At 44.2% G+C, this 14,996-nt stretch overlaps 1 protein-coding gene across 3 annotated transcripts in view; it reads right to left on the bottom strand.

Annotated features, from left to right (window-relative positions):
- The window catches only part of Ncald (neurocalcin delta), a 180,014-nt gene that overhangs the window by 13,254 nt on the left and 151,764 nt on the right, over window positions 1–14,996 (bottom strand). For 2 of the 3 annotated variants that reach the window (XM_036208390.1, XM_036208389.1), the window contains exon 2: window positions 7,136–7,532. In XM_036208390.1, coding sequence (XP_036064283.1) covers window positions 7,136–7,513 — 378 coding nt within the window. In that variant the 5' untranslated portion in view covers window positions 7,514–7,532. Of the gene's footprint in view, window positions 1–7,135; window positions 7,533–7,924; window positions 7,965–14,996 lie in introns of those variants that run through there. The other variant, XM_036208391.1, reaches the window with a different exon arrangement.

Consider the following 14,996-nt stretch of genomic DNA (forward strand, 5'->3'; position numbering starts at 1 on the left):
GCTCCATTGTGACGCTGTGGCAGTGTCCACAGCTGCAGGAGGGACCTCCCTGGAGCTTGATAGATTCACTGATGGGTGGACAGAATTAAGAAGCTGGACAGATCAAAGTGCTTGGTGTTCAAGGGTCGATAAAAGGGGAGTGCCACACAGAGAGAACTCCAGAGAGCTGTCATCAGTCTCTGTGGGTGTTCAGCTGAGTCCCTACACAGACGGATGAGAACTACCAAAAATGAGGTCAAAAGAAGCAAGTGAAAGGGTGGGTAGGGAGAGCGTTTGGCCCAAAGTCAAGAACAGTGTCTGTTTTCACCATCCACAGAAACCCTCCTGATTTGTGCGTTCCTGTCTACTTTGAAAGGTCTTACCTCAGTAGTGGGGAATTAGTCCCAGATGATCCCTGCTCTGTGTCACCTATCAAGTTTTAAAAGCAAGATCTGGAAAGTTCAAGCTGTATCCAAGCAACTTAACTACACTCAGAACAAAGCATAAGGATATTTATATTTAAAAAATATCCAATTCTCAAGGGTAAAATTCACAATGTCTAGTGCCCAATAAAAAATTAGCAGTCACACAAGGAAACACTATCATACCATACAGGAGGAGGAAAAAATCCATCAAGTGACCTAGAACTGACATAGATGTTATAATTAGCCGAAGGGCCATTGAAACAGTTTCAAAACTGTGCTTCATGTGTCCCCAAAATAGACAGGGAAGCCATTAGGAAGACCCAGATCAAATTTCTAGCAACAAAAGCTGCAGTGTTTGAGGTGGAAAATACACCGAGTGAGATTGATGGTAAATTAGATCTCCCCGTGAAGAGAACACTGATGCAGACAGGCGGCTAAGCCACCCAAGACAGAAAGGAGAAAACCAACATCCACAATGCAGCAGGACACTAGAGGCCTGTACGTGGCCTTTGGGCTGTGCAGCACATATGCAATTAAAGACAGAGGAGCCCAGAGAAGGAGGAACTGGAAAGATTCAAAAGCATAATTACTAACAATATTCTAAAGCTGATGGATACCACAGGTCTACAGACCAAAGTTTTGAAAAACAAAAACATACCACCATCACTCCAGAGGGAACTAGATGGTTTATTCATCCTACTGTCTAACTGTGAAAGCAGAGTCATGGTTAAATTTTTCTTAAGTGACCTGCAAGGTACCAATAATAGATGGGAGAGAAGGGTAAGGGAGACTGGAAATATTTAAAAAGAAGGGGTTATTGGCCCACTTTACTCAAGTGCCTACTTTTCATCTTTGCTTTGGGTATAGGTGACAAGCTTGTCCTTCACATTCAGTTCTAAGGCTGATGCAGCCTAGCACCTGCACATCTAACTAATGACAGTCCTGCTCTTCACTGGCCTTGCAAGAGTCTTGCTTAGTGACTTTCTGAGAACAGAAGGGAGTCCCATCTCATTGAATGATGTGTGCTGATCCCCAGAGTGTAGCTTCTATCTCCCACAGCTCCAAGAAGCTCTAGGCACCCTCGGGAGATTTGGTGGTGCCTCTGTTGATTACTTAGCTCCTTTCTTAGACTCAGCCTGTGCTATGACAGGTGTGAGGAATTCAGATTGCCTCCAGCAGGGCAGGGAGTTGGAACTATTAAGGGCAGAAAGAATTCTCCTTCCTCATAAAGTAACGGGCAGACTGTGTTCCCATTGAGAGGAGAGAATCTAGTGTGTGATGGAGGAAAGGTTACAGTTCCAACATGCTTTAAGGCTCCTGAGAAAGTGCTTCAGTACAATAATAAAAACCAGTCTAAATCATGATCCTAAATTTGTCACTAAAAGGAAATCAGCACGTAAATGTAGAAGAAAAAGTTCATGTAATGCTCTAAACCAAATCCGCAAATGGTTTTGCTTGTTTATCCAGATGATGGTACATCAAAAATAGTGAAAATTCACAGTTTTCTTTAAAAAGAACTATACTCCAGTGTGTGTGGTGGACTGAGCAGGGCTCCCCCATGTATGTCCACGTCCTAACCCCTGGAGCTTAGAGCTGGCTTACCCTATATAGTAAAGAGATCTCACAAAACTGGTTGAATCAGTATGGAGACGGGAGGATGCCCCTAGAGCCCACACATGGAACTGACTATTAATATTCATAGCTGCATGAATGAATGCATGAACGGAAGAGAAAAGCAGAGTCACTGCACCCACAGTGTGAGTCTGCCGCAGCTGGCTTTGAGGTGAATGAGCAGAGACAAGGCCTAGGAAACATCTTCTAGAAACTGGGGAAGAGAAGAAATCTTTTCTCCAAATGGCTCCAGAAGGGGACACAGCCCTCAGGACACCTTAATTTTAGTCCAGTGAAACTGAGGCCAGACTTTCAGAACTAAAAGACGATAAATTTGTAGGCTTATAAGCCGTGAGGTTTAATGCTCCTTGTTGTAGCAGCCATAGGAGGCTAATTCAGCCTGCTTCAGCACCACACAGAATTCAGAGCAGTGTGGTACATTCTAATCATCCCTACCAATGTCAGGAGATATAATGAATTCTAGCTTTTTGTCACAAATGGTGTTCTGTGATTACTGAAACCAAGCCACAGGCAATATCAGAGTACAACAAATGGATGACTTCTGAAGGGCTTTTCTCCCCCCTTGCCCATGCAAAGTCCACTTACAGACTCATTTTCCTCCTGGTTTACATCCTGGCTAGTCGTCAGTGTTTGTAGACGACCATAAATTTGCCCTCCCCCACTAAAGGGCTTCAATTGTTGAGTCTTGAAGGATGAGGATTCAGCTAGGAAGCTACATTCAGAGCATGCTACTAAGCTACAAATGTCACTTTAGAGCTTAGACCCTGAGTTTGTTTATGGTGCTCCTGGCCACAGCTGGTCCCGCCTCGCTGCTTCCTAACAGCTGTTTACCCAAGCTCAGCACGGAAACTCACAGACAGTAACTGCTCTGAGTAAGTAAATGAATGTTTTCCTAAATGGTGCGGACCAGCCAGGACAAAGCCAGGAACATCCCCCCAAGGGGCTTCCTGTGACAGTGACAGGGCCTTCAAAAGAGGAGGGAACAAAAGATTAAAAAAATAGAATGTGGAGCTCCGTGAGATCTGACACTAAATTCCAATTCATCCCGAATAATTGAAAATGGGGATTAGCATAAGAATGTGATGGAATACGTGAATTACCAGCTTGCAAAGTACCCCTGGTCTGAAAACGGTTTGAAATTTAATCTCTTTGATGATCTGAAGTCACTCCAGGGTGCCTGTGGTATTTGCAATCATGAATACTAACATTAGGGTATGGGGCGTATAAAATGGTTGAGGACATTTGAGTCTTCCATTGCAGGCTTCATAAGAACCTCATGATTACACAGGCATGTCTGAAGGCAGGTGTGCTCTTACAGTTCAGATTTGGACACTCACAAAGGCCTGGGAATGACCTGGAGTACTTCACAATGAGGAGCATGCCTCTGTCAGGTTCAGCACATCTTCACGGTTTACCAGGCTTTATGTTCCATGCTGACCATGGCGGGAGACCCTCCCAGGGTCCAGGTATCTGCTGGCATCCTCTGCATGTCCCTCAGTTTCCCCACTTTCTCTTCCAAACCCCATTCCAAGCACAGGGACAATGTCTTTCCTGAATACTGTTCCCCTTGCCAGGGTCCCTGCTGAGTTGTGGTCAGCAGGAAAGTCCTAGCTGAGTCTCTGTTTCCAAAAGTCTTTGAAGGTCCCTTCCAGTCTTAGTATCTACAAGTTCATCAACAGCAGCTGCAAAACTCTGTCAGGGGTAACACTGTGGCTCATGGGAGGTTCTGTTTCAGATTCCACTTAGGAAGAATTTTGTCCAAAGTGAGAACAGGCTCAGCCCTTTGCACTCTTCAAGGCAGCCCTCTGAGAGGGAAAGGACACGGAACACAGCAGGAAGAGATAAGGTGCAGGTCCGTGACTGTGGCTGCCCAGGACCCATGGAGCCCTGTGTTCTGTTCTCAGCACCAAATAAGCAAACAGAACACAACAGCCAAGAAGCCTAGTAAGGATGCAAGATACAGCTGCAGCTTATGTGCCCCAGAGCCCTGTGTCCAAAGGTCCGGTCCTGAGCCTGTGCATCACTGAAAGGAGGTGGAGTCACTACTACATGGGACCTGTTGGGGATGTCCTCAGGTAATTGGGGGTGAGTCCCCAAAGGGAACTGTGGGACCTCAGTCTTTTCCTCTTGTTTTCTGGCCATGAAGTGAATGGTTTTTCTCTGCCTCACATTCCTGACCCTGATGTGATGCCAGCCACAGACCCAAACTCACAGATTTGACTGAAATCTCCAAAATTGTAAGTCAATTGATTTAGGCATTTGTCACTGTATCAGAAATCTAGCACTGTGAACGGCTTTGGAATTTTAATTTTTGTTTAACTAGCAAAGATTAAGGAAAATCCAAGATGTAAAATGATATGGAGATGTCCTGCATATGCTTGTGGGGGCATTAGGAAGAATACTTTGATAAGATGTATCAAGAAATCTTAGAAATGCTCATGCCCAGTCTAAGAAAATAACCCTGTAAATAAAAAAAAAACTTTATATAGAAAGACTACCGATTTATTTTATTTTTATTTTTTAAAGATTTATTATGTATACAGAAGAGGGTGCCAGATCTCATTACAGGTGGTGGTGAGCCACCATGTGGGTGCTGGGAATTGAGCTCAGGACCTGGAAGAGCAGCCAGTGCTCTTAGCCTCTGCGCCATCTCTCCAGCCCTACTGATTTATTTTTAAAAGATGAACTATTTTGTCTAATAATGAAAACTGAAAGTGGCTTAAGTAGCCGTGAAAATTAAGTGATTATAACATACTATAGGATTGCTATGCAGTCATTGACTAGCTTTATTAAACATACTATAGGATTACTATGCAGCCATTGACTAGCTTTATTAAACATTTTTATAAGACACCTTTATGAACACAGGATATTTGTGTTACTATGCTAGATGAAAATGGCAAGATAGAAAGTTACATATACTTTATGGAATTAATTGGATATTTTAAATGCATGTTAAGAGGACCAGGAAACACGTCATTTAAAAAATTATCAGTAGTGATTTTCTTTGTGGGTAGGATGGAACAGTGAATGATTTTCTCTTAATATATTTATTTTACTGTATGGGTGAGGGTGTTTTACTTGCATGTCCTGTGCTTGCAATGCCTGTGGAGTCCAAACGAGGACGTTGTGTCTCCTGTGACTGGAGTTACAGGCAGTTGTGAACCACCGTGTGGGTGCTGGGAATTGACCCCAGGTTGTCTGGAAGAACAGCCAGTGCTCTTAACTGCTGAACTGTCTCTCCAGCACATTTGCCAAGCCCTCTATCTGCCCATCCTTTACATCAGATGTCCTTTCTCTGCAGGGAAGGGGGGAGGGGAGACAGCCTGTATTTCTCTAAGACCTACATCGTTGCGGGATTCTTTTGATATGACTTTTTTATATCATTACCCTCTGGTGAAGGGAAAGCCACTGGTGGCCAGTCAGAAAAGAGACGTGCTTGGCAGAGCTCGGAGATCGTCCTGGGAGAGGCCGCGTCAGCTGAGACCCCTGCTTGTGCATGTTCCCAGTGCTTGTGCTGTCCCTGTACCACCCCTGCAGGCTCCGCCCTCCATCCTTGGTTCAGCCACAGCTGGTCTTCCAGCCCTGTCCGGTTCCTCTGTCACATTCCCTGAGGTAGCCAGCTAGCTGTCCTCTGCCCCAACTCTCTTCCCACCAGCTTCTGAGTTCTTATATCTCAATAGACCCTCCCCTCCAGCACCCCACCATTTTTCCAGGGTAGCCGCTCTATCGCAGTAGGACATCTGCCCAGATGACCCCAGGTGACTGTGGCCTCTGAGCTAGCCCAACCCACTCTCTTGACCCTGTTCTCTGCTGCTGGATGCCTCCTTACTGAACTTCCCTCACCTGCCTGGACTGCCCTGGCTGCTGGGGCTCACTGGCTTGCTTATCCCCCGAGTCCTTAATAATGCCTGCAGCCAAAGCCCTCCTAGCCTTCTCCTGAGTCCTGAATTTACCTGCTTAGGTTTGTCTCTGGATCCCACCCACTGCTTGGTCCTGTTCTCTTCAGTAACTGACCCTGAGTGGTTCAGGGAGGCAAATGTCTCAAAGTAAAATGGTGAAGCCCTCGGCATCTAGTGAAGCCCTTGGCATCTGCATCTCTGATGGGACAAAGCTTCGAGTCCAGACCCAGCTTTTGTTTAAGAGTCTACAAAGCTGTAAATTAACGACAACAATCTTTTCTATGTGACTGCCCCTGGGCTGGGCATTCGTGGTGGTCTGAACGAGAACAGCACCCATAGGTCTGTATGTTTGAAAGCTTGGTCTACAGTTAGTGGAACTGTTTAGAAAGTTTAGAAGATGTGGCCTTGTTGGAGGAGGTGTGTCACTGAGGGTGGGCTCTGAGGTTTCAAAAGCCCACACCAGACCCCCCCCCCCCCCCCCCCCCCCCGCCTGTGGATCAGGATGTAAAGCTCTCAGCTACTGCTCCAGTGCCATGCCTGTCTGCTTCCTGTCATGATGACCATGAACTAACTTTCCAAAACTGTAGGCAAGCCCCCAACTAAAAGCTTTCTTTTGTAAGAGCTGCCTTGGTCATGCTGTCTCTTCACTGCAACAGAACACTGACCAAGACAGCATTTAACATGGAGAAGTATGTCTAATCTTAACCCCATGACATGGCAGTTCTGTTTCACAGGTGAAGCCACATCTTGTATTAGCTCTTGACTAAAGCCACAGAGTTGGTCCCTGAAAGATGCAGGTCAGCACCCAAGTCAGGGGTTCATTACTAACACAGCTTCAGAAGACATGACCCCAAACTCCGTTTCTGAGTAGGTTGTTGTCATTGATCAATGGGATGATTGTAACAAGAATGGCCAACAGAAGAGCCCTGTCCCTCTGCAGAGTGGGAATCACCCCAAAGCACAGGGGACCACTAACAGGCAATGTGGAGGCTGTCTAGCTGGAGCTCCCAAGTTTTCAAGAGATTCCAACCAATGCAGATTTTGGTGCAATTTTGTGCATGCAAATTCAAACTTTTGAAAAACAATGAGTGGGCCAAATTCACTGTCCTGGTGACACACCAGGTTATAAAGCCAGTCCCATGCTCCCCTGGAGCCTTTTGAGTCTTTCTCGTGACACCCACCAACCCTTCTCTCTACCTGCACAATCTCCAGCATCTCGGCCTTGCTGATGTAGCCATTGCCGTCCAGGTCGTACATGCTGAAGGCCCACTTCAGCTTCTGCTCCAGCTTGCCCCTGGATGTCACACTCAGGGCTATGATGAACTCTCGAAAGTCTATTGTCCCATCTCCATTTGCATCGAAGGTGCGGAAGACATGCTCTGCGAATTTGGAAGCATCCCCATAAGGGAAAAAGTTCCCATATATTTTCTTAAACTCTTCCATTGATAAATGTCCACTGGGGCAGTCTCTCAGGAAGCCTTTGTACCACTCCTGGATCTCATGCTCTGTGAAGTCTGTGCTTTCCAGCAAGTCCTGCATGACTTCAGGGCGCAGCTTGCTGTTCTGTTTCCCCATCCTGGTGGCAAGAATTCAACTGCAGAGAGAGAAGAAAATACATATCATAGTTTTCAGAGCTAGCCTTCAGGGTCATGTGATCACCTGGTATTGTTCTTTGGGAAGACAGAAAAGCAAACACACTCTATACTAGCCTAATAGCTAAACAAAATGATGGAAAACAGACCAATCAAAGATGCAGAAAAATCATGTTAGCCAGAACCAACCAGAAATCAAGGGATATATGTATATATGTATATAGGTATGTATGTATGTATGAATGTATGTATGTATGTATAGATGGACGGATGGACGGATGGATGGATGGATGTCAGATGGATAAATGGATGGTCAGGAATGGATGGTCAGGTAGGCAGATGGATAGTCAGATAGACAGATGGAAGAGAGACAGACAATTCATTTTTGACTTACTAATTTTCAAGAGGTCTAATTTCAAATCCTGTAAGTAGAACTAAAGGAACAGAAGAGAGAGAGAGAGAGAGAGAGAGAGAGAGAGAGAGAGAGAGAGAGATCTTAGCATGTTTCATTGTCGGTATGCTTCCATGTAAAGTGTGGCTCTCACACTTCTGGACACGATAAGTGTAGGAAGAAGGGAAATGGAAACACACTGTGAACCCCCATCTAGCTACTCTAGTTAATTAGATCCGGAGGGAGTCACTGGCCACTTGGCGTGTAGACGGTAAAGAAGGTGTTTCAGAAAGTTCTTCAAGTTCCATGATTATGGCTTAGGGAACAGGTCAAACTCAATTTTTAAATGACACATAACCTTGTATTTTCTCATCCTAATAGTAGCACATGTTCACAACCAAACAGTGAAATACTGCAGTGACCCAGCGAGGAAACCAGCATCTTCCAAATCCCAATCATCGAGATAAACACAGCTAGCTTTTCTGTGTGTGTGCTCCCAGACTGTGTGTGGGGCTTCTTTAAATATGTTACTAATATATAGTTTTCAGATTAACTATTTTTTCAACTTGAAAATGGCACAAAAGTGATATGTATTCAGCAGGAATTGCACTGTTTTTGAATTTTGGATTTTAGGGTTTGTCCAGGCCAGTGATATTTGGTTCTGTGCTCTCTGAACTACATGGCAGCTGCTGAGCCTCAGCTCTGTGGGCTGCATGTCCACGAGGAGGCTGCAGATACTCCTCAGCAGGCCTTCCACTTGTGACTCTTCTTGATCAAAAAGTTTGATGTGAATATGGGTCACAAATATATAAAATTGATATGCAAATGAAACATTTACTTACAATAAGCCAGAAATTATTTCAAAACAGCTCTTTTATAAACATATATATTTTTCATTTGTTAAAGGCAACTGCAGAATTACCTACTAATAAGATGAGTGTGCTTATTTGCCTAACTCAATCTAATCCAGAGATACACTGATTCCAGACAAATATGAGGAAAGATGACAGAGGAAAACATTAAAAGTCTTTGGTGTCTATGAAACCATCACACTGTCACTGTGATAGGAACCTTTGTGTCTAGAGCGGACACACTGGAGCTCATACCATAGAGAAGGAGGAGTCTAGCTGAGCTGTTTCAGGCAGCCCTCACTGGCCTCATGTGGTGTGGAAGCATGGTGTCTGTGCACGGAGCTGATGCTGCAGTGAAGTCCTGTGATACAACTCAAGCAAGCTCTGCCAGAAACACCTCAGATTCATTATGTGTAGGATTTTGAGTTTAAAATTATGTTAGATTTAGTTATGTGCTTGAGAATTTCGCCTGCATAATGTATGTCTGTGTACCCATGTGGGCCTGGTGCCCGAGGAGGTCAGAAGAAGGTATTGGGCCCCCTGAAACTGGAATTGCAGACAGTTGTGAGCTGACATGTGGGTGCTGGGAACTGAATCAGGATCCCCGCAAGAGCAGCAAGTGCTTTTAACCCCTGAGCCATCTCCCCAGCCATTGAATTAATTTTTGGTATTTAGAAACTTTTTACCTGATGCCAAATTGTTCACATTCTACACATTTTCTGTGGCTGTCATGTGGGGTCCTGGCCTACAGCTGAGAGCTTTGTTCTCCAGCAGTCTGGGATGCCTCGAGGCAGGGTAGGTGAGATGTGTTTGACGCATTTTCAACACAAATCACAATACTACAGCTTACTGGGGTTTAGCAGGACTTAGCCCCACCATAAATTAAGGAGTGTTTGTACTTCTTAATATTTTTCCACGAAAAAATATTTATTTACTCATGTGTAATATATGTGTGCCTCTGGCTTGCGTGGAGGCCAAATGAGGCAGGCATCGCATATTCTTTACATGTTCTTTTCTTCGCTTGCTTCTTTGAGAAAGGGTCTCTCCATGGATCTGGGGTTCCAGTTTCCTTGGCTGGGCTGGGCACCAGGCAGCAAGCCCCAGCAATCCTCCTGTCTCCCCCTCTCTCGGAGCTGGGGTTCCAGGTCTGCAGTGTTGACGTAGGTGCTGGGATCTGAACCGCGGCCCTCACGATGGCCCAGAGAGTGCTCTTAACCGCTGAGCCATCTTCCTAGCCTCCTGTTTCTGTTTGCAAACCAGGAGTGCACACTCCACTCTGGTGCTACTAGTTTCTTGTAGTGCTGTGGGGAGGAAGGTGCCTTTTATGGGGCGGGTGGCTGTAAATGCCGGCTTCCACTCATGTGGCTGTTTTGTGTCTGTCCGGCTTTTCTCAGGCTTCTGGAGATGAAGAGGGTAAGATGTGACTTTTCTTTAGGAAACCTTTAGGTGCACAGAGGCGGTGGTGGCAGTGAGGGACATACGGAGTTAGAAGGTCAAGAGTGAGCGCGATGGGATGGTGCAGGGAAGAGAGGCACTCATGGGGGATGGGGCAGAGGTGCAGTTCCCACCAGCAGTAGGGCCTGACTTTACCCATGGAGTTTCAGACCGCTGTGCAGTGTTTTAGTCTCCTTTCTCTGATTGTGATAAAGTTCTCTGACCAAAAAAAAAAAAAAAAAAAAAAAAAAAAATCAATCAACTCAGGGTGGGAAAGGATTTGTTTCAGCTTACAGGTCACAGTCCATCATGGAGGGAACCCAGGGAAGGAACCTAAGCGTGAACGTGAAGCAGACACCATGAAGGAATGCTGCTTGCTGGCTTGCTTGAAGGCTCAAGCCATCTGCTTAGAGAATGGTGCTGCCCATAGTGGTCTGGGGCCTCCTATATCAATTAGGAATTGAGACAATCCTCACCCACAGGCCAATCTGGTCTAGACAATTCCTCTCCAAATTGACTCTAGGCTATGTCAGGGTGACAGTCAGTGCTACCTAGGACTTCAGTCAGGATACACCCAATCTCACAGCAGAGGCTCTGCCTTTGCATTTTACAGGCTATCTGAAGGACAATACAGCCCAGTTTTAATCCTGGCAATTCCCTCGGCTGTCTGCCCTGCAGGCAGATCTTAGTGGGGCTGGCTTTGCCTCTCCAGGGCCCATCCCACAGGGCATATAGTGAACTAAGGCCAAAGGAACAAGTGGGAAAAACTTCCCTGGTAGACAGAGAGACGACTAATTACCAGATCGACATGCAGGATAGACTTGGAAAAGAAGGCTTTGCCAGGAGGCAGACTGGCTTTCTCCTGCTGTTTGTCACACTAGGTGTACTAGGTGACAGAGTTACAACTTGGTCTCAGGGCCTCTGATATCGAACTGCCTGTCTGAGGCCCTCACTCAGAAGAAATTCCTAGAGGGCAGCGTTTGAGGTTCTAGGTGCTCAAACATTTGTAGCATCCACAGATTGGGAAAAGAGAGGGATCCTTAGGAATTTCCTGACTGGTTGGTTTTGACTTTCTCAAGTTTTATTTTTTTCTGTAATTGACACATGATAATTGTACAGAAATGGCTTACAGTGTGATGTTTTTACAGATGTATGCCCTGTGTGATCAGGTCAGGCTAATTAGCATATGCATCATCTCAAACATCTGCCATTTTGTTGTGATGAGAGCATTCAAAGCCTCTTTTCCAGCTATTTTGAAACACACAATACACGTGTTAATGATGCCCTACTGTGTGGGAGAATGCCTGAGCCTGTCCCCTTGGCTAGCTGTGGCACTCAGTCTCACTCCTCTGTAGAACCTGAGTTTTGCACTAGGAAAGCTGGCTCTTCTTCAGCTCCCAGCAGGCAACCTTCTGAGGGGTAGGATGAGACTTTCCTTCTGTCAGCATGAACAACTGCAAGGAGACCTTGTTTGGAGGTCCCTGTGAATGTGAAGTTGGGCAAAACCCACTTATACAGAGAAAAAATTAACTTACAAATGAAGCACAGATCAAATTTATAAACTGAACATTCCAATAATGTTCACTTCCCTCTCCTGGAAAGTAAAAATCTTCCCAAAGATACAGGCTGGTTTGTATTAGAATTTTAAAACTCTCATTTAGTTGCTACATTAGCTATTTGCCTGAGGCCAGAATTCAAGAACAAGAGTCGATACATAATGCATAGGTTTGCAGAGAGCCAAAACATTTAGTGGAATTTACAAGTGATTTCAAATTCTCTTTTTAGGAGTTCTGTAGATGGCAGCTCTTTGGTATGGTATCCAATCAGATCACTGCCATGGTATCCAATCAGATCACTGCCATGGTTTCCAATCAGATTGCCACCATTACAGTTTTGTTATATGCCAATCATCTGGTGCCTGAGGAAGTAGGGGGGATTGCTATTTTAATATTTGAATCTACCTGTTTAAATAATTATTTCTTTTCCTGTAGAAACAAAGCCCTATTTCCTCAAAGCCAACTTACAGTTCTTTCCCAGCCTTTATTAAGTACTTCTCACTTATTAGCTGTTTTGTACAAGGGAAAACATTGCCTCAACAGTCTGACTAAGTCTCTCACAAGACTGATCTGTGTGCAGCTATTTTTTCAGTAAACACTAATTAAACCACATTCACAAACTCATTAGCACAGAAAGACCGTGACACAAACAGAGAGGAGGGCATAACTAAATCATCTGGGAAGCAGGCATTTGCAGCTCAGTCTAGGATTTGTTTCTGGAGTTGTCAACAAATACTTGACTGAGTATTGATGCCTGAACTTGACAAAGCCATCTACACTTGCTTGACCAGAAAACAAAAGCCTTGACCTGTGATAGGCTTTCATTCATGGGTAGACCTATGATAGGCTTTCATTCATTGGGTATACCTGTGGTAGGCTTTCATTCATGGGTAGACCTGTGATAGGCTTTCATTTGTGGGTAGACCTATGATAGGCTTTCATTCATGGGTAGACCTATGATAGGCTTTCATTCATTGGGTAGACTTATGATAGGCTTTCATTCATTGTGTAGACTTGTGATAGGCTTTCATTCATGGGTAGACCTGTAATAGGATTTTATTCATTGGGTAGACCTATGATAGGCTTTCATTCATGGGTAGACCTATGATAGGCTTTCATTCATTGGGTAGACTTGTGATAGGCTTTCATTCATGGGTAGACCTGTGATAGGGTTTTATTCATTGGGTAGACCTATGATAGGCTTTCATTCATTGGGTAGACCTGTGGTAGGCTTTCATTCATTTGTAGACCTGTGATAGACTTTCATTCATGGGTAGACTTATGATAGGCTTTCATTCATGGGTAGCCCTATAATAGGCTTTTATTCATTGACTAGAGTTGTGATAGGCTTTCATTCATTGGGTAGAGAAGAGGAAGGCCTGAGGGTTTTCTTTTGGAAAACAAGAGTGCATGCCTATTTCATTAGAAAGAAGGGCACAGAGAACAACACCAAGGAAATGCTACATTAATTAATGGTCAGGAAAAAAACTAGTGCAGAGGCAAAAGTTGCATCCTGGGTCAAATCCTCTTCATTGCTTCACACAGTCATTAACTGATTTTGTGCTACTGAACATAAAGGGACAGAGGAAAGTGTTGGGGTTCAGGAGCTGGTGAGACAGTTCATCGGGAAAAGCATGCACTGCTCTTGCAGGAGCCCTGAGTTCAGTTCCCACCACCCACATTCCCACATTAGGAGGCTCACAGTCCCTGTAACTCTCATCCCCAGGAGGTATGCTGTGGATACCTGTCTAAGCATGAACATACATATACATAGATAAATTAAGATTTTTTTTAAAAGACAATGCTTGGGTTCAAAGGCTACCTTTGTTGTTAAATTGTTGAGTAAATAATTTAATTTGGAAGTACACTATTGTTGCCAGGGCTCAAAGGGAAATCCACAGCATTGTGTATACTAGACATTTCTGTATGAGGGGGTTATGGAAAAAAGACATTTACACTCTCTCTTGATGATTTCCTTCTTTATTCTCTATTCTTCCATGTTCTTTCATTGTTAGTTGAAGAAAGAATGCATGCCAAGATGAAATTTTAAGGCCTATGTGATAGCAGGAAGGGCCAACCTCTTCTGATGGACTAAACTGGACTGGACTGAGCTTGGACCCCAAACAGCTGTACAAAGGCAAATTTATAGATTGTTACATAAAGCATTTCCTCATACCTAAGTCCCTAACTTTAATTTACATGTCTTACTGTGGGAGACCATCACATGCCTCCATGACTCTAGTCCTTTATTATGCATTGTGTGTAATACTTAATGATACAAGAGCCTCGGGTGTGCCTAAGGTGTCTTGTGACCAAAGTCATGGCATGGTTGCAAAGTCCCTTCAGCAAAACAATTCTACAGATCATGAGAAACAATCACTGTTGTCCACAAGGATTCTTCAAGATCAAAGTATCTCTAAAAACTGTTGTCCATTCTAACATTTATCCCATACAGTGATTCCGCTAAGTTCCCACAGGTAAAACTGCAGTTTTCTCAGCCAAGTCTTTTGCTGGCAGGCTGCATATTGCAGTCACAAAGAAAGAGTCTGTCGTTTCACTATTTATCTTGAAAGTTAACATCATAAGGAATCTTAGAGGAATCACAAACCTGAACTTCATTATACATAAAAAACAATCAGTCAGCTGTACTTTAGAGCTTTAGAGTGCACACCCGTTCATCAATGGTTTTTTGTATCAGGATATGGAGGGCAGAAATGGATTCAAGGAATTATTCATCATCTTTGACCATCAACCAACCCTAGCAAGAAAATGAGTCAGGTAGTAACAACTGGGATGCTTTGTGTTTTTGACCTCAGCTATGTGTCCTTGTGAACTTTAGATTGTTTTCTGGGGTTTTTCATTTTAAGGCTATTATCAAAACATCCAATTTAACCTGAAGTTATTATAAGGCTTAGTTTCAGCTAGTAATGTACACTGAAATCTGTGACTGTGTCTTTCAACATTAAGATTAAAGGAATTTGAGCCACGTGCTGCTCCTCTGATATGGCCATTGGCAGTACATCTCAGTGAAATGAATTCAATATTGCAAGTTCACGTTTCCCTGACCTGATGTCAAAATTCAAATGAGGTAGTCACACATAAATATAGTTCTAGTGTTGAGTTACAAAGGGCTTTCCTGGTAACCCAAACGACTGATGTGCTGCAAGTTTGGTTCCCAGTGGTGTTGAAATGGTAGAGTCATTAAGAGGTCAGGCCTGGTAGAAGGTAGGTAGG

The sequence above is a fragment of the Onychomys torridus genome, chromosome 16 (assembly GCF_903995425.1).
Source record: "Onychomys torridus chromosome 16, mOncTor1.1, whole genome shotgun sequence".
In the NCBI taxonomy this organism is placed as follows: domain Eukaryota; kingdom Metazoa; phylum Chordata; class Mammalia; order Rodentia; family Cricetidae; genus Onychomys; species Onychomys torridus.